At 36.5% G+C, this 19,190-nt stretch overlaps 2 protein-coding genes across 3 annotated transcripts in view; one reads left to right on the top strand and one right to left on the bottom strand.

Moving 5' to 3' along the window:
* Positions 1–19,190, top strand: part of LOC146532980 (uncharacterized) — a 109,075-nt gene that overhangs the window by 26,631 nt on the left and 63,254 nt on the right. The window lies entirely within an intron of this gene.
* Positions 12,408–17,043, bottom strand: LOC146532981 (pupal cuticle protein PCP52-like). 2 transcript variants are annotated; one of them, XM_085196640.1, is made up of 2 exons: positions 16,919–17,043; positions 12,408–12,997 (listed from the first exon to the last, which is right to left on the bottom strand). In XM_085196640.1, exons 1-2 carry the CDS (start codon positions 16,961–16,963, stop codon positions 12,473–12,475), a joined length of 570 nt encoding a protein of 189 aa, XP_085052766.1. In that variant the 5' UTR covers positions 16,964–17,043; the 3' UTR covers positions 12,408–12,472. The 2 variants fall into 2 exon arrangements, with proteins under 2 accessions (XP_085052766.1, XP_085052767.1); XM_085196641.1 differs by lacking the exon at positions 16,919–17,043 and adding an exon at positions 13,257–13,709.

The following is a 19,190-nucleotide window of genomic DNA, read 5'->3' on the forward strand; positions in this document are numbered from 1 at the left end:
AGGCTGCTGAGCCGTATGAACGTGTTCACGGGGGTTTTGGGCACGGTCTTCGCAATGCAGAGGGAGAAAACATTCTGAGAACCTGTATTGCGTCTGATCTGGCCGTCGTGAATACGTTCTTCCAAAAGAATTCTCAGCACCTTATCACGTATAAGAGCGGGTCCCACTCAACTCAAATTGACTACTTGTTGACCAGACGGTGTCATATGGGCAGGGTAACTAACTGTAAGGTCATTCCAGGCGAAAGCCTAACGGCCCAACATCGTCTTCTTGTCATGGACTTTAACGTCACTCCGAAGAAGAAAGTAGCCGAGAAACGTAGGCCTCGGATCAAGTGGTGGTTGCTGAATGGACCGATGCAGACCGACTTCCTGGCAGAGGTGAAAAGTCACGATATTTCGACTAACACCGAGACTGCTCAGGATGCTTGGGATCGGGCTCAGTCGGCAATCATTGCGGCGGGCAGGCGAGTTCTTGGCCTTTCTAGGGGAGGACGTGTCATCGACAAGGAGACATGGTGGTGGAATGACGAGGTGCAGGAGGTGACTCGTGAAAAGAAGGCTGCCTTTAAGAAGTGGCAAGAATCCAACTCTCCTGAAGACAGACTGGAGTACACAGTAGCTAAACGTGCCTGTAAAAGAGCTGTAGCCAGAGCCCGCAGTGAAAGTTTGTCACCATTGTATGATAAACTTGAAACTGTGGAGGGGCAGAAGCTCATTTACAAACTGGCACGTTCCCGGGATAAAGTGACGCAAGATATCGCAAAATGTCTTTGCGTCAAAGATTCCCAGGGCACGCTGCTCTGTAGTCATGCCTCTGTGAAGGAGAGGTGGAGAAGCTACTTCCAGGAGTTGCTGAATACTCAGCACCCATGCAGTCTTCATCACGACCCACCGCCTAACCTCGGACTTATTGCCCCAATAACCCTTGACGAAACACGTAATTGCCTTCGACGCATGAAGAACGGAAAAGCGGTGGGACCTGACGACATTCCGATCGAAGCGTGGAAATCGTTGGGCTCTCTTGGTGTGCTCATGCTTACTGACCTTTTTAACCATATCTTGAACACTGGTAAGATGCCGCATCAGTGGAGGCTTAGCTTCATTACCCCTATTTACAAAGGAAGGGGCAGTGTTCAAGATTGTGGTAGTTATAGGGGCATTAAGCTTATGAGTCATACCATGAAGCTCTTCGAGCGCATGATCGACCTCAGGCTCCGCCGAGAGTGTACTATCTCTGAGTCTCAATATGGATTTCAGCCAGGATCGGGCACCATGGACGCCATTTTCGCCCTCAGAACTTTGATGGAGGCATACAGGGAAAAAAGGAGAGCTCTGCATGTGGCCTTTTTAGATCTGCAGAAGGCCTTTGACTGTGTGCCTCGTCAGTGTATCTGGTGGGCATTGCGATCCAAAGGGATCCCTGAGGCCTATATTGAGATTATCAGAGACATGTACCACGATTCCGCTTCTATGGTTAGGACTGCTGTTGGCGACACTAGACCCTTCCCGATTACAGTGGGGGTTCACCAGGGCTCGGCTCTTAGTCCGTTCTTATTCAATGTAGTGCTCGATATTGTCTCGGCTCACATCCAGGACCAGCCTCCATGGCTGATGATGTATGCCGATGACATAGCACTCATTGCCGAGAACCGACTGACGCTGGAGCGTAAAGTGAACCTCTGGAAGGGTACGCTTGAGAACGGCGGTCTTAAACTAAATGTGTCGAAGACAGAGTACATGGCCTGCGGGAGCCGGGACTCGAGCACGATCCTTATAGGTCCTGAGCCAGCCGTTAAGTCGGAGAAGTTCAGGTACCTTGGATCCGTTATGCACGAGTCTGGAGGCATCGATCACGATGTCCAAGGGCGGATAAGCGCTGCCTGGGCCAAATGGCGGGAGGTCTCTGGTGTGGTCTGCGACCGCAGAATACCGCCCAAACTCAAGGGGCTGATATACAAGAGCATCATCCGACCGGTTCTTTTATACGGCAGCGAATGTTGGCCGGCACTATCTCGGCACACTCAGGAGCTTCACGTCACGGAAATGAAGATGCTGAGGTGGATGTGCGGCGTAACGCGGTCTGACCGCATACGCAACACATTCATTCGAGGTAGTCTTGGGGTCCGTGACGTAGCGGATAAGCTCCAAGAGCGTCGTCTGAGATGGTTTGGCCACGTTACGCGCCGGCCTAAGAACTATGTCGGTTGCAAGTGCCTTGCTATATCAGTTCCTGGAGTGAGACCTCCTGGACGCCCAAGGAAGCGCTGGCTGGATGTCGTGATGCAGGACATGAGAGCCAATGGTCTAACCACCGAGGACGCAAAAGACCGTGCAAAGTGGAGTAGGTTGAGTAGGAGGGCAGACCCTGGCAATAGCCGGGATTAATGCCAGGAGGAAGTTAATGAAAATATTACATATTACATTTCCTCGAGTGGGAATCGAACCTACAACCTGTCGTGTTCACAGTCAGTCACCCATGGATTGATTGATTTTAAATGATTTATTATATCATTTTAAATCTATAGTATCAGTATTTATAATAATGTTCACTGAAATCTCAATAGATCTCAATACACGTGTCTATTATCATTAACGGCGGCGGTAAATTGTTTGTTTATTTATTAGGGGAGAATTATTATTAATTATATTATTGATAGTAATCTCAATTGGCTTATCACAAGTGCTTACAATTAATGACTACCTACCTATTTGTATTTTATATAATAAGATATAATATTTTAATAACAATAGTTAAATAGATCCTTCTATCCTCTTTATCTATTCGTATTAAAAACAGAACAGTTGTTGTTTGGTTAAACGCGAAAATCTCTAGTTCGCATTAAAAACCACATTTGGTGTTGGTTAACATAATTTTCTCCATTTATTTAGAAACGTAATAGGACATTACATGAAATGTGTCATGTGCAATTTTAACTCATAGTAATTTCCATATTCCATATAGCTAATATGTTCTTTTTGTTCCAGGTAAAATGAGATGCAACAACATTCTTCTGGAAAGATTACATAAATGCAATATCGCCGTTGTCAGAAATACAAAATATGAAATAGAAACTGTCAAAATCTATTCCTCTTAAAAAATAAAAGTACGTAGTTTTACAAAAGCTAAATTTAAATTTAAATTAAAATCTAACTCAACTGCTAACATAAAGTGATTAAAATGAATTTTAACTCGATCTTGTACTTGTCAAAGGTTAAGGCTACGTTATTACGAGGGAAGCCCAAAACTCCGCCTTCCTAAAGCTTTTTAAGTCAACGTAGTTTTAGAAGAGAAAATTAAAAGCTTGGATTTAAATAACGTGAAAAGTTACCGAGTTTTTAGCAATTAAACGGTGTTGTTTAAAAATTTGCTAAGAATTTTAAGATTTTAAAGCAAAAGTAATTTGGGTTTATATGAAAATGTTTGTTGAGAATTTTATTATAGACGCGATGGATGTGAGTTCGATTCCCACGCAGGGAATTTATTTATTCAAATAGTTTTCATGTCCTCGATTTTGCACCGCTATTCAATTCGCTTGATACCACTGTATTCAATTCGTTCAATTCCTGTTATGCTTAAATTATGTGCAGAAAATGTACATGCTTAAGGATCATTCTGTCTGTGAATAACTCCCTTCTCCCATATATAAATTTTAATGTTCTAAAAAGGTAACGAAGACTATACCTATATGAACCGAAGGCATAAATTTAATAATTTTATTGTTTTTTGTCGCTTCACACTGTATGCCTTATATGACAGGGTAAAAAGGGGACACTAATGAAAAGACACTCCGTCCTTCACGTACCGCACAATTTTTGAGACATTGCGTGTTGAATGGTGGAACCCGACGCCGCGCTTGGTATTTTTTTAAAATCTGTTTTTATAGTAATAACACGTCACTTTGCGTACTATTTCAGAAGGAACATATCCAACATCCGTTCCAGACATTTAAACTAGAAAGTCGTAGTTGCGGTTTAATTCAATTTAGTTCAACCGTAAAAAAAAAACCATTAAATTTACTATGTTGAAAGAAAACTTAAAAAAGAGTCCTCCATAATTAATATTTCTTAAGCTTTTATTTTGAAATGCACAAACTAAATGCCAAGGCTGTGAAATGTGGTTTTTTCTCCAAAACGTCGAACTTTATACACCCTAGTGAGCATTTGGTTCAAGATTATATATAGTTTTTCCTTTGCTTTACCTTCTATTCCCTTACTAAATGGAATTCTATTTATTAATTTCTATTATGTAAAGAAGTACGTAAACAGTCTTAGTAGATCGAGTGAATCGAAACAAAATGCAGCGTTAGGTTACGGTTTCCAACACGCAATACCTCCTGTACTAACATATCTTTGCTTATTAAAAAAAAACAAAAACAAAACGAAATTTGTACAAACAAAGCACATATCATATAACGGGAAGTAACTTAAACCGTTACGGTCTCCCTCGGCTAATAAACTTCGTTGCGGAATACGTACAGACTACAGTTGTTACTCCAACAGTTTACAAGCGACATAAAGATGCTTGAGTCTTCATCATTTATTCAATAAACATTAAGTGATATGGTGTGGCGTGGTTGAATTACTTGTAAGTGGTAGCAAGTTTAATTTTCTTGCCAAAAATTGGCAAAGTAAATATTTTTTAAAAATGTGAAGTCCAACCGCCATCTCTCTCCTCAAGTCTTTGTTTATGGGTTTAATTTCTATAATTTTTGGGATTATGGCTTTGAATTTGGAGACTTGTTAAATCTACTACGATGGAGATTGGAGGAAAATATTTATTTAGTTTCAAACAGTTCTTGAGATTAGCACTTTCGACACATATAAACTCTTCCAATTTGTAATAAATAATTTAAATATATCTATTATATAACTATAACTCCAATGGAAGTTTACTGAGAGAAATGGATATATTAAAATAGAATTCTCCTTTCCGCATTTAAAAGTAATATAAAAAATCAATATAATTGAAACCTAATTAAAGGTCTGATCTTAAAATCACATGACACAGATACTTTCTTATAATATCCATCAATAACTGTTATTGTGGCGCAGCAGGACAGCGTCGGCCTATAAACGAGACGGTTGTGGGCCATTCCCTTTTAAAGAAATTATTTTTTTTTTATTTACTTGATAACAAGAAACAACTTTTGGTAACAAATGAACGCGGCGTTAAACGCACTCAACTCGCAATGTCTCAAGAATTATCCTGCTCTATAAAAATAGTAAACAAGATAAACGATGCAAATAAATTCCACATTTCTGTGTTGCGTCTAATTGTAACCAGATTTGTTGTTTTCGCGGTCGTGTTGTACTTTACGGTCGTTCATTCAACCTATTGCAACTGCACAGGGAATTGTAAAATAATATAAGTTATCTGTTAATAGTTACTATGCAAGTGTTATTAAAATTTTACAATCTAGAAATTTATGCATTTTGTTATTACGTAGCTTAATGCTGTATCATTCATGTGGCAAGGTAGGCAGAGAGAGGATAGTAAAGACTAAAAAGACATTGTGTTTTGCGTGGCGGAACTCAACGCTGCGCTTTCTTAGCAGAGCGATCAAAAGAATTTTTCCGCGATTATAGTTAAACACCCAGTGCCGCTGTCCACGGCCTCCAATTAAACTATGTATTGATAATTTACAGTACAGGACAAGGTTCTAGATTCAATGAAAATTTCTCTGATTTATAAATTTAGTAATATTTTTGTTTTTTTAGTCTCGGTCTGGTCATATTTACAAAATGCTGCATTAAACTCCGACAATATCTGAAAAATAAACTATAATACAAGAAGACATTTTATTCGTAGAACGTTCAATTCTGGTTTCAACAAGGGATAGCCATTTAATTTTAAAATCTTCAGAAATAAATGTTTAAGTGCTTCCGACTGCAATGTTTGTCGTTTATGTTTGGTCAACATGCAAGAACGACTACTTTATATGCAAGCACAGATATAAATATGCACACCCATCGTCTTTTCGAATTTATAACGTTGCTTAACTCTTTCAATACGAGTTATTATTTAACAGATATGCCAATTTTACGGTCTCTCTCTTTCTCATAGCTCATGAAGCCTGATTACGAATTTCTATTGCCCACCCCGGGCAGATAGAAAATCAAATCAAGGTACTCGGGTCCCCGTTTTCCATCTGAATTTGGGACATTGGATGTTGAGATACGGAACTCAACGCCGCAATTTGTCTACCAGACCGGAAAATGAAAATAATTTGAAGTTTTACAAACAAGGATTGAACCCGCAACCATCTCGCTTACAGTCCAACGTTTATTTTACTACGCCACAACGGCCTTTTCAATAACAGTTATTGATGAATATTAGTAAGATTTAACCTGTATCCCGTGATTTTATCATCGACCGTTCAATTATACGAAGCATAATATATCATTTTCCAAATTATAGCAGGTAACTCGGAAAGTAGTGTACTTTCTCAGAATATTAATGCCGCTATTCGGTACCCCAAGTTAGAGAAACTTCCTGATATCCTACGATAATATACATGTGTAAGATTTCCTACAAAACTGGGATCTAATCTCCTATAATTAAATTTAACATTACCAGTTATTTAAAAAATGTGTTTATACATACTAATATAATTAAGTTGTACAGTTTGATTGGTTGAATGTATTAATCTCAGAAATTACTAGTTCCAATTGAAAAAATATTTTCGTCTTGGATAGTCCATTTGTTAAGGAAGAATATATAATTAAATTATATAATTTTAGGCGGTACGTAGGAAACGAAGTGTCCTAACACTACATACCCTTTTTTCTATTTTATATTGGATATAAAATAAATAACAAATAAAAATATTTTAAACTAAATATCATTACATTCGAATCATAAAATTTTATACAAACAACAAAGTTACGGGCATAACTTGGTCTTACAATTAATAAAATTAACGTTAAATAGAACAAACAGGAAGTCCTGTATCGCTTGAGCTTAGTGGGTTGGTACCGTAATAATATGATACCAGCAAGCTCATTTGATGAGGAACGTACAGCTACTAAACCTTTTATTGGCTTTTAATAATCCTATCAAGCTTATGTGATTTGTTTAAATGAATCTACGTACGTATTTGTATATGTATATTATAGCAAGCGCGGCTTTGTGTTCCTCCATTCAACACGCAATGCCTACAACAATCGGTGGAAGCGATCTGTGGAAGCGGGACACGGAGTGTCTTAATGGGAACGGAAAGTCTCAACACTATATTCGCATGTTCCTTCTGTCTACCCTGCTATGTGCGGGACAGAATGTGAAGCTACAAAATATAGTGTATAATAAATGTGAAATAAAATATATATAAGAGGTCGTCGTGGCACAGAGAGCCTTCTCTCGCGATGCTTCTGAGTTTGATCTACTAGGAGAAATGATAAATGATTATATATGAGGGTAACTTTAATATTGTAATCTTTAATTAAATTCATTGTAATTGCAAATTTAGAAAGTTAAAAAAAAAACAGATTCTAATAATAAACTGCTAAATCAACCGCAGACTTGGCTTACGCAAGTAAATAAAAACATATCTACATACATACTTGTATAACCATACAAACATTTTTAAATCGTAAATTAAATTTGAATCCTCTAACTGACAATAAAATGATGGAGCAATGTAACAAAGCCGATGGATTTAGAGATAATCCGTTGCGAAACAATCGGAGTAAAGAGTTACGAGGACGGACGTACGGCCTCGATACTTAAGTTGTATATACGTACTTATACTATATTACTAATATATTATAAAGACGAAAAGTTTGCAAGGTTGAACGCGTCAATCTCAGGAACTATTGGTTCACACTTTATTTATCCCTAGAGGGATAGCCAGTGAGAAGCCACCAAGTATTTTTATCTTGTTTAGGTGTTATAAGCATTTATGAATCCTCAATCCACATAACAATGTGTAATATGATCTGTTGAATATTTGCAGCGTCGATTATGCGTAATGACATCAAACCATCGTCGAATCAATTAGTTTTTTGTTACAATACTAATATTCGGCACGGCTTCTATGAATTACTTAATATTTTAACTTAATTAAGGCTCAAGGCGCTCTTTATTCAGTATTTTTGTTAAAAATATGTTATTGCTCGTCGTGGAACAATACTACATCATCTGACTGCAAAATGTAATGGTTGTGGGTTCGATTTCTACTCTTGAGATTTAATTATTTTCATTTCCCAGCTCCAGTAAACAAAATGTGGCGTTCATTTCCGCCAATCAACACGCACCGTTTGGAAAATTTGGCAGAATATTGGGAACTTAGTTCCTTAGCACCAGGTTCCTTCTGTCTACCCTGGTATATGTGAAGCTATAAAACATATAAATTCTACAAAATGAAATCTATTCAAAACTCATGTTAAATTCAACATATTCATACAATTTTCTTAATTAACTTGACGCAACTAATTACAGTGACACATTCGCACTTCGCATGTCATATTTCATTAAACGTACGTTGTTATGTCACGCATTTTAAAGGATTACATTATATTTTGCTGTGATTTTATATAAAAAATGGCTTATGACACGTGGGGCACGTCCAATATCTACAATTGAAAGACATAGCGTGAGACTTCACCCACCTAGTGGTAAGTAGCAAGTGTCCCCACGATTTTATTTTAGTAATCATAATTTCTATGAAATTATTTTTTAGCTTTTAGTACATTTATCTGCAATATAAAACCGTTTAACTTAAAATTTTTTTTATACTTTTTTATTTTTAAGTTTTTAGTTTTTATTTCTCATGCTATTCAATTCGTTGAAATGAGGCTCGATGTCTCATTATTGCAAGGTTAATGGAGAATGTTACGAACGACCCCCCCAGAGGTCCAATAGAGGGACAAGGCTATGTACAACAAGATGTGCCTGAATCTTGAGGGGAAAACGCTAACGACATATCATTTTTATCCACCTAGTGCCATACAGTTCTCGGCGCGCTTTTACCTTTTACCTTGGGTGGTACCCCTTGCGACGTATCATTTTTAGGCACCCTATAGCCACACAGTCCTCGACAGGATACCAGATCTTGACTTAGGTGGGAGATTCATATTGTAATTGTGTATAGTATACTGTATTATACTTACCAAGCCCTTTATTTTGATACCCATATTGATGGGATTGAAAACTACATTATCCGCCATTTTGTAGCAGTGGCCATCTTTGATTTTGATTTTGTATAGTGCACTGAATTCTACTTGACAAGCCCTTTCATTTGATACCCATATTGATGGGATCGAAAAAACTAACTTGTCCGCCATCTTGTAGCGGCGGCCATCTTGGATTTTGATTTTGTATAGTCCACTGAATTCTGCTTGACAAGCCCTTTCATTTGATACCCGTATTGATAGGATTGAAAAAAACTAACTTGTCCGCCATCTTATAGTGGCGGCCATCTTGGATTTTGATTTTGTATAGTCCACTGAATTCTACTTGACAAGCCCTTTCATTTGATATCCATATTGATGGGATTGAAAAAAACTAAGTTGTCCGCCATCTTGTAGCGGCGGCCATCTTGGATTCACAATAATATTGAATATGGATAATTGTATTGTCACCAGAATTAAAGGCGTATACCAAATTTCAGATCAATCGGTTAACGGGAAGAGGGTTAAATTTCAATTACTAAATTTGACCCAAACAAACAAACGGGGTGAGCTAAATAAAACCGTTTAAAAAGTAGTTTCAGATCTTACACTGTGTTTTCCGCTTTCCGCCCAAACTTCGAAATATCGCACGTGCGTTTCATTGGCGGAATTTAACCGTTTCGTCTACCAGGACAGGGAGATTAAAATAAATGAAAAATAATCATTTTATTGACTGGGGGAAACCTTAATACTAGGTTCCCTCTCTCTACAAATTCTGCAAAAAACACTATGACACTAAAAAAACTGACACAGAAAATTTGACGAAAATACGAACAATACATAAAATAAAACTACTAAAACTGATTCATTCCCTGTAACACCACTCTGAGCTAGCTATTCATAAATAAGATGAATCAATTAATTGGCTGGAGTATCGCATAACGCACTTAACGATGCGAAGGAAATTTGATTCCGGTGCTTGAGACCTCCCACTTTCAGAATATTTATTGGTACGTAACTATTAACTTTATATTTGTTAGGTTAGGGCTGAGTTATGTTGCTAATGTTTTCATTACATTATTTTATTACTATGAAAAGCTTACTTCTGGTCTGGTCTGGTCTGGTAAAGGTCTTTAAGATTTTTGAGAAATCCTTCTATGCTGTTCTGTTCTTTTTATTGTGGTGTTCCGAGCGTGCATGAGAAATCCTTTATAAGTACTATACTTATGCCACTGTGCCACAAGCAAGTGACTGTAACGTGTAACCTGTTGCAGATTCGATTCCCACTAATAGAAATAAAAATAAATATAAATAGTTTTAAATGAAGTCGTTAATTACAAATATTATTCGATTTAAAGTTCCTGACAGTAACAAATGTACTAAAACGGGCGACGGTTGTGGGTTCGAACTCACTCGAGGGATTGCAATATTATTTATTAATATTTTCATCTCTTCAAAAGACGTTGTGTTAATAATTCAAGACGCTAAAAATCGCTCGAAAAGAGGATTCAGAGGAAAGTGTGAAACGTAGACTCTTTGTAACTGTGTAATAAAATGTAAGAAATCGACATGACCGATTAATATATTAAGGAAAATACAAAACTAATATTCAAAAGATCCATTATAAGGGACCAGTACACGGCTAATATTTATTACTCATTCAAACGTGAAACGTAAACATATTACGCCGGTTATCGAAGTTCGATAGAATCTAAATATTTTGTTGACTTTCATAAAATATTTACATTGTTTCCATCTCTGTCTAACTTATACTTTGTGTATATGTCTATCTCGTTTTACACGTGATGATCTCACGTCAATGCGTAGCGTAACGAATTTACGACATGCAATGTTTTAAGTATGCAGTACTTAATTCACGCGACTTTTCTTTGTAAAAACGTAAATTTTATACACATTATCTTTTTAGACCAGTCGTGGCGCAGGGGCACAATGTGTAACTGTAAAATTGACTGGTTGAAATGGAAAAAGGAAATGAAATATTTCCGAGTCTATAAGTCTCTTAAGTGTTATATTTGGGTTAAATAAAATAATACTATAAAACCATAAATTGTTTTTATTTATTATATTTTAACTAACCTCTTTTTGTATTAATCTCTTATAATACCCGCGCATATGTATAGTATTTGATTGTTGACAATTATAATCATGATTAAAGTAGGTACTGCGTATTGCGTAGGCGCAGGCAGACATTAGTATTCCATAAGAAATTCCTCGAGAATTCGACGGATAGTGGAGAGCGGAAGTCTGTGTGTCGTGTCTTAAAGGGAACAGAGTGTGTTAACACCAGGTTCCCTCTGCTTGCATATATACATCGCGAAGGTAAAAAAAATATATATAATAGTCATTGGAGCAAAGTTTGTACGCTGCTGTAACCTAGTGACAAATAGGGAAGGGAAATTATATCATTGATTTCTCTCTAAGTCTGTACCTACCTTTCAAAACACGAGAGATACGTTTAATCAGACAATCTAACTTCAGTCTTTTCGCTTACTTCTTAAATATATCACAATTAATTTCATACTTAATTAAGAACACAAATCACTGTCAAACATTCAAAATGGCCGCAATATTTAAGAAAAACAAATTTCAAGAGGATTAACGTCCAGCTTAAACAGCTTATAAATTTTAATTCACTGCCGCTCGCTTATTAACAAAATTATGAGTTTGAATTAAAAAGTTTATAACATAACGGTAATGTTTAAGTATAAATTGGAATTTATTAGCTTATTAGATTCCTAGGTTGATGGTTTTTTATAGAATATCTATTTTATTTGTTTAAAAACGGTAACTTTTATTGTTTGAAATTTCAAGTTAAGCTTTACGAGTATATCAAAGCAAAATTTGATGTCCCGCAGATCATATTATGTAGAGGCTCTCGTGGTACAGGACCACAAGCGTGCGACTGAACGCACTGTTATAAGCGCAATTCCCACTCGGGAGAATATTTTTTTAATATTTTTATTTCCTCGCTATGATAACGAGGCAAACCGCATCGTTGAGTTCCTCAACGGCTCAAGAATTCGGCGTAAAGTAAGGAATGGAAGTATCTTAATGAAGAATAGAGGACAACACTAGGATTCCAGGTTTCCTCTGTTTCACTACTATGTGCGGGATACAGCATGAAGCAAAAAAAAAAGTAAAATGACATACCTAATGAAAATTGATTTTTAGTTGAAGTTGCAACATGGTAGTGCTATATTAAATAATTAGTTATGAATATTATAAGAGATCTTAACCTTTAGAATCACAACAATAGGATCAAATGAAATTCAATACAACAGTTTATATTTTTTATTTACACATCTTCGTTTAGCCTGATTTGCTTTGCCTAGAAATTAAATTTAAATGTGGACGAGACCGTGGGCGCCGTAAGATAGGATGGGGGAAGCGAAACGTTGGAAAGCTAGAGATTGGCCGGCGATCAAGGGGGCAGAGTAAGCAGAGATAGCGGGAGCAACGACAGCTGGGGCAGAGTAGGCAGCAATTGGGGCTACTACTGCGCTTCCGGCTACAGCACGAGCGGCAACGGGGGATACGCTGGCAGCAGCACCGTCGATCTGGGCAGCAGCTACTTGGGCAGCGTTAACTGCTTGCCAAGCATTGTCCTCAGCTGCGTTGATAGCCTTGCCTTGGATTTCAGCGGCCTGGTCGTTGTATTCACGGACAGCGTCGACAGCGGCGACGACGTTGTCGGCGGCCTTAGCGTGGGCTTCGATAGCAGCGCCTTGGAGGTCTCCTGAGTTGACTGGTGCCACAATGGAGGAGGCTACAGGCAAAGCTCCGTAGGCGAGGAGGCCATTGGAGTAGGGTGAGGCCAACAGCGCACTAGGTGCGGCTGCGGCATAAGCGAAGACGGCGGCTACAATCTGAAATAAATGAACATGTTAATTGTATTGCTTAATAACATATTCAAATTAAATAATTCATATCACAGATTGCATCAGACAAAACAAGTTGCAAAATAACATTGAAGGAACGATTTTGATAAAATTGCAAATGAAAGTTAAAAGCTGTAGGCCAAACACCAATCACTGTTATGTCACAAACAGAAAAGAACCCATTACACATCCTTTGGGATACAAGAGCCACAATTCAACCAAAAGTAAAAAATAAGAACCAACGTACCAGAAATCTCATCGTGCACTTCTTTTAGACTGCGCGAAAGCTACTGAGTGATGTTGCTACATTTTCGCCAGCTTATATACTGATCTGTTAATTATGAGGAACTTGATTGTGAGCGGGGTCTCAAGGGCACAGGGTGCAGGAAATCGCGTATTTGACATATACTTATTTTGTTTTGGGCGTAACGCGGCCAATGTCGATTACTTTTTAATTTAATGTCACTTGCTCTCTTCTATTAACGTGTAGTGTAATATACGTAATTTAATATTATGCAATAACTTACTAAGAAATGAGTAACGCCAACTTGTGTTTCTAATGTGATATACTTTCTACATATTTTTTTTACAGAATAAAGGATATCAGAATTGAGTATGATAATAAAATTAATTACTTGCTGAAAAATGGTTGTTGGTTTTAGGTTCAAATTCAGCGTGAACGAAGGGTTCACGAATGAAACATCATGATTTTTCCGCCACTTACCTCGTACTTTCAACCCTAAAAGTCGAAAAGATTAAAAAATGCTGATTGAAGTCTAAAATGTTAATTATTCTTTGATGTATCAACCGACTCGACTTACATATTTATTACGTAGATTATATGTATATACCTATAGATATTTTAATACGTAGCTAACCTTTGAACAAGATAAACGATTTACAATTTACACACATGAGCAATGAAAAGAACTTCTTTCTAATTTCCTAGCCTTTGTAAGTTCAGTTAGTGGAATAACTAAAATGCATATGTAATGTAGAGCCCTTAACCTGGTTCCTTAATGCAAACTGTTTATGTCATTCAAAAATAAAGTTAAAATTTATAAGGATAAAGTCGATTTTCTTTATTACACAAATTATCCTCCGTTTCATTAAAAGGAATTTCGTGTGATACATATAAGTAAAATGATGCTCTTCTGCTTCTTCTAGGATTCTAGATTTATGGAATACTCCTGTCGTATTTTAGATTGTTGTTATTGAATTTTTATAAATGTACCTACCTCCCTACTTGTTATTAGATGAAATTTTTAAATTGAAGTTTAATTTAAATAATTATATTGGTTAAGCACTACAGACAAGAGGTCATACTGCTTTTTTCATTCTTTAAAAATTATTAGATAAAAAAGGACTAAACAATTCTTAAAAGAATCCGATAATGATCCGAGATGTTTGGAGTGCCTTTTTCTACATAATTTATTTAATGTTATTTTAATACATATAACAAGTGTAACAATACGTTACAACGTTCTTGTACAATCAGAAACAAATCCACATGAAATTCCATCCCGATACAGTCATCTAGCTAATAAAATAAATATTTAATAAGTAATATAGATAAAAATAAGTATAGCGGGTAAAAGTAATCAAAATGTCACATAAATGTGAGTATAATGAAAGGTCAAATAAAACAGTGAAGTTGCTTTTTAATTTGTGTAGAATCTCAACAGGAAAAGCCTTTTAAAACCCCCGCCAGGTTGAATTAACTCCGATATTAGTCTCTGGATGGTTGTAGTACAGTGTGTGACTGTGTGTATATTATACTCACTCGACTTTTTTAATCTTTAATTTTTCTGCCTTTACACTGTATCCAGAACATAGCAGAGTAGGCAGAGTGGACCTGGGAATATAGTGTTCATACACTCCGTACTTTACCGTTCGTACTTATGCAATACCTATAATAATTTAATTTTTTTTCATACTTAAGTATTTTTTTTACAAATTAACAAAACAAAAACATTATAAACTAAATTGCAAAAAAATGCTATACAAAGACTTTTGCATACAAAAACACGTATGTGATTCACAAACTGCGCCTATTTCCTGTCTGTTCATCAACCTTGACTTCAAATCAGTATTACATACCTATTGCCTTCATAGATTATAACTTTATATCAGAATTAGGCTTAGAGCTAGTGATTAAATTAATTTTATATGCCACTTGATCAATTAATTATACCTGATGATTCTAATAATTAATTGTTTTGTCTATTTTAGTTGTATTTTAGCTTCCCTATTACAGAGTAGGCAGAATGAACAGAGTGTTAAGACTCTCCGTTAAACACAGTGTCCGCAAAATTTTTGAAATATTGCGTATTGTGTGGCGGAACTCAACGCCGCATTGTTTTTTTTTTTTTTCAAAATGAAAATAATACACAACCACAGTAGGGATCAAAGTCGCAATAGTTGCGTTGCCAGTGAAACACTTTACCGCGCCACTAAAGTACCAATCAGAAGTTTATTTACAGAAAAGTGCACATTTTAAGCGAAACGATGGCGAACTCGATACGATACTGAACATAGTTGCATTTCGATTTACTTCCATGATGTAATTTCCGCTCTATTGAAAACCGACGCTGCCAGCACCGCAAATGTACGTTTCGATCTAATTTTAAATACTTCAGAATATTTATTGGTTAATTAATTATAGCTTATATATAAACTGTAATTTAACACTAGGTTCTTTCTTCCTACTATGCTATACACCTTTAAATTCTGATATTTATAAGTGGTATATCTCGAAGTATGAAATCCCAGTTCGCTCAACGGCCCCAAGCCGAGGTTCGAGTCCCACACGGAAAGCCTTTACCGCTGTGGGCATCCTCACAAGCAGCTACACAGTGCAGTACCCATCCGGTGTCGATGTGAAAGCCAGTAGGCCTAACAGCATTAACCTCAAGTTTGAAAAAAGTATTAATTTATATTATTTTCGTTTCCACGCTCTGTTGGACGAAACAGAGCAGAGTTGAGTTCCAACACGAATACGTTCTGAATTCACCATGTCTCGAAGTTTGGCCGGAAAGTGGAGAACCGAGGGTTTTAACCACCCACCCTGCATATCTAGCTAAAGACGACCTAATATGTGACAAATAAAGATTTTATTATTACATACTTGTTCATATAAGACTACATTTTTCTATGAGATCATAATGCAAATTAAAACTGCACAACGTTTGTAAACAATCTATACAAGGTTTTGTTATTATATTCACATACAAGGTTGCTTTTGTCACTGGAGGCCGTCAAGCCGCTGTGGGACAACTTTGAGTGAAAATACAATAGCCGTGGGTTCGGTTCCCGGGGGAACCTGGAATCCTTGTGTTAATAGCCGAATTCTGAAGGTATTGCGAGTTGAGTCGTACAACTCAACGCCGCGCTTTGCTTCGTTAACAGACGAAGGAAAAGAAAATATAAAATATTTCATTTCTTCGAGTGTGAATCGAACCCACTACCTGTCTGCCGCGGTTAGAGTCGTACACTACATACCTACACAACATATCTAAAATACATTATTGATCGTAAACAAATATCCTAGTCCAGACACGACTGGTCGCTTGCCAAACTTTCACTAACACTCTAAATACATCGGAGTTATTACGAAAAGGTTACAAATAGAAACGGCTAAAGGGTTAAGAGGGTAAATGGAATTTACGTTCGAATAACACATTGGGTAATACTGACCTAAATGCGAATACTTAGGCTTATGTATGCTGTGTATTATACATATTGTATTTACTTACTTCTATATATTATTGACGGGCTACAGTTCTACACGATGGTCGTGGATACAATTTACATTCAGGGAAACGTTGACTTTCAATCAGAATATTTATATATACTCAACTGCCAAAATGTTAAGTTCAGACTGCTTAGTGATTAATCTCTCCTTCTTACCTGATAAAGGGGGCCGAAGAATAGCTGCCTAATAAACACCACCATACTAAAAACCCCCAGATAAAACACTACATAATAACAGAGACCATCCTTTAAGACGCGCTCTGATTCACACACTGTACTCAATCACCCCACTCTTACTATACGTTCGTGTAAACTGTACACATACAATGTTTGGCCTCATTGAATTTTAAATAGTACAATATCATTTTTATTAAGGAGGTCATAGGCTCATAGGTAAGCCTTAAAGATATTTTTAAACTGACGGAAAATCTGGAGGATGATTACTATATTTCTGAAGCGCAAATTTTTGTGTTTAAACACGCATTACCTTTTTCTAGCTTCAAGGTTTATCCCTAGCCAGATAGTCCAAGGGAACGGAGGGCCAAACGCTACAGTCTCTGCATAATTCTTTTGCCTTGTCCGTTGTCATCTACCTGATACATGCCCTGCGAGGGGTTCTTATGATTTTAACGTGACATTCCTACAGTTCCATCGGTACAGTGTTCTCAAAGATCAACCGACATCTCCCGCTGCCCGTCTTACAACTCACTATTGCATTATTTTTTACTGAGAAGGTAATTTAATTTTGATACTTCTTTCTTCTCATTTTATGTGTCGTTTAACCATGTTGGTGGAATATTTAAATTTATAATTATGCCTTTATGCATCTTTCCCATATAGTAGGGCAGCACAGAGAACTTAGTGCTAAGGCACTATGTTATTTATAGAGTGGCGAAAGTGAAACCCTATTTTGTTAAGCAGACTAGGAAAATTATTGTATTTATATACAAATATTCTTTCGAATTGATATCGAACCCTGAACCATCGCATGTAGTGTTAGCCACTGTCCACCTCTACCAGTCTTTCTAATTTATAAATAACAGATAAGTGAATTATCCTGCACACAAAATTTAAGATTATTTAGGTCTCTCGGGCCCAGTAAATTCGAGCTAAGCTTTATATGAACCTATTCAACTCTGCAACTCCCCCGTGAAATATTAAGATAACAAATATTAGGCTTTTTGGGCATCGTTGGCGGTATCTTGGGATGTCAAACGTATGAGAACGTTATTTTTACGTTAATATGGCTATAACTTTGTTGGCCTAGATCTACTTCAGTTTATTCGTGTTCATATTAAAATTTCTATGCTATACATACAGTAAATATTATAAAGTAGACGTGTTTGTTTGTTTGAACGCTCTTGTCTCATGAAGTAGTTCAAATTGATAAAATATATTTTTTAATAACTGTTTTGATTTAAACACGTTTGAAATAAAAATTGCGCCCGTAATCGTCACGTTTCTTTAAAAACATCCAGTGCTCTACAATACTGTCCGCCGTCGTATAAACCACAAAATACAAAAATGAACATAACGTAAGTACTCAGATTTCAATGATTAGTTTACTGTTTGGCTTCCACTCGCCATGTTATGAGTCACTGACTCGTATTGGCTCTCAAGTATATGCTTTATTGGTATTATGCCTTATACGTTAAAATTCCATTCTCGGAAATATTTTATGCGTTCTTTTCATTTCTTTGCTCTGGTTGCAAGACAATGTCTCGATACGAATGAAAAAAAGAGAACGAAATGTCACCTAGGTTCTTCGTCTTTTAAGTTAACGTGTTAGTTACACGTTTTTTCTATCCGATTTGCCCAACCAGTGGAAAAACTGGAACAAATATATACATCCGATAGAGTACATGTATATCAGTATATTCTCCTAACCTGTTAGATTATATGCAAACATTTAACAATTTATACAATTTTGAAATGATGAACAATTAATTAAATCATTTTGAATCATGGCGTTCAGTTCCGCCACTTAATACGCAAGGCCTCCAGAATGCGGCGGTAAGTGGGAAAAGGATTGTCTTAACATCCTGGTAGGAATCTATTCCCATATTCCCTCTGCATACTGACAGAGAAAAGATAATAATGCCCCTGAATGTAAGTTATAACGTATAAAATGATAACCTTTAGGTCCAAAATATCAGTAACTAATTGTCAGTTCATACTAAAATAGCTCAAAGAAAAAAAAATCCTGATATTTATATAATAACTTCACAAACAGTTTATTCTTAGAGGAATCCGAAGTTCACAAAGGAAGATCTACAAATAAATCTGTAAATCCCCAAAAGCCTTACTTTAGACATCCAATTAAAGAATAACATTTAGTATCTTCTTTCGTCTTTTCTTTATTTTTTATTCTCTAGTTGATGTTTCAAACACAATCAGAAGGTTTTTTTACAAAGAAGTGGTCTTTATA

Source organism: Heliconius melpomene, chromosome 13 (assembly GCF_056956725.1).
Source record: "Heliconius melpomene rosina isolate 202511_hmr_F chromosome 13, ASM5695672v1, whole genome shotgun sequence".
Classification (NCBI taxonomy): Eukaryota; Metazoa; Arthropoda; class Insecta; order Lepidoptera; family Nymphalidae; genus Heliconius; species Heliconius melpomene.

Bases quoted from the DNA above. Each gene is read 5' to 3' on its own strand.
- LOC146532981 (XM_085196640.1), bottom strand. From the start codon at position 16,963: ATGGTGGTGTTTATTAGGCAGCTATTCTTCGGCCCCCTTTATCAG. The intron at 12,998-16,918 runs GTAAGAAGGAGA...CATTTATTTCAG, and splicing joins TCTTCGGCCCCCTTTATCAG to ATTGTAGCCGCCGTCTTCGC.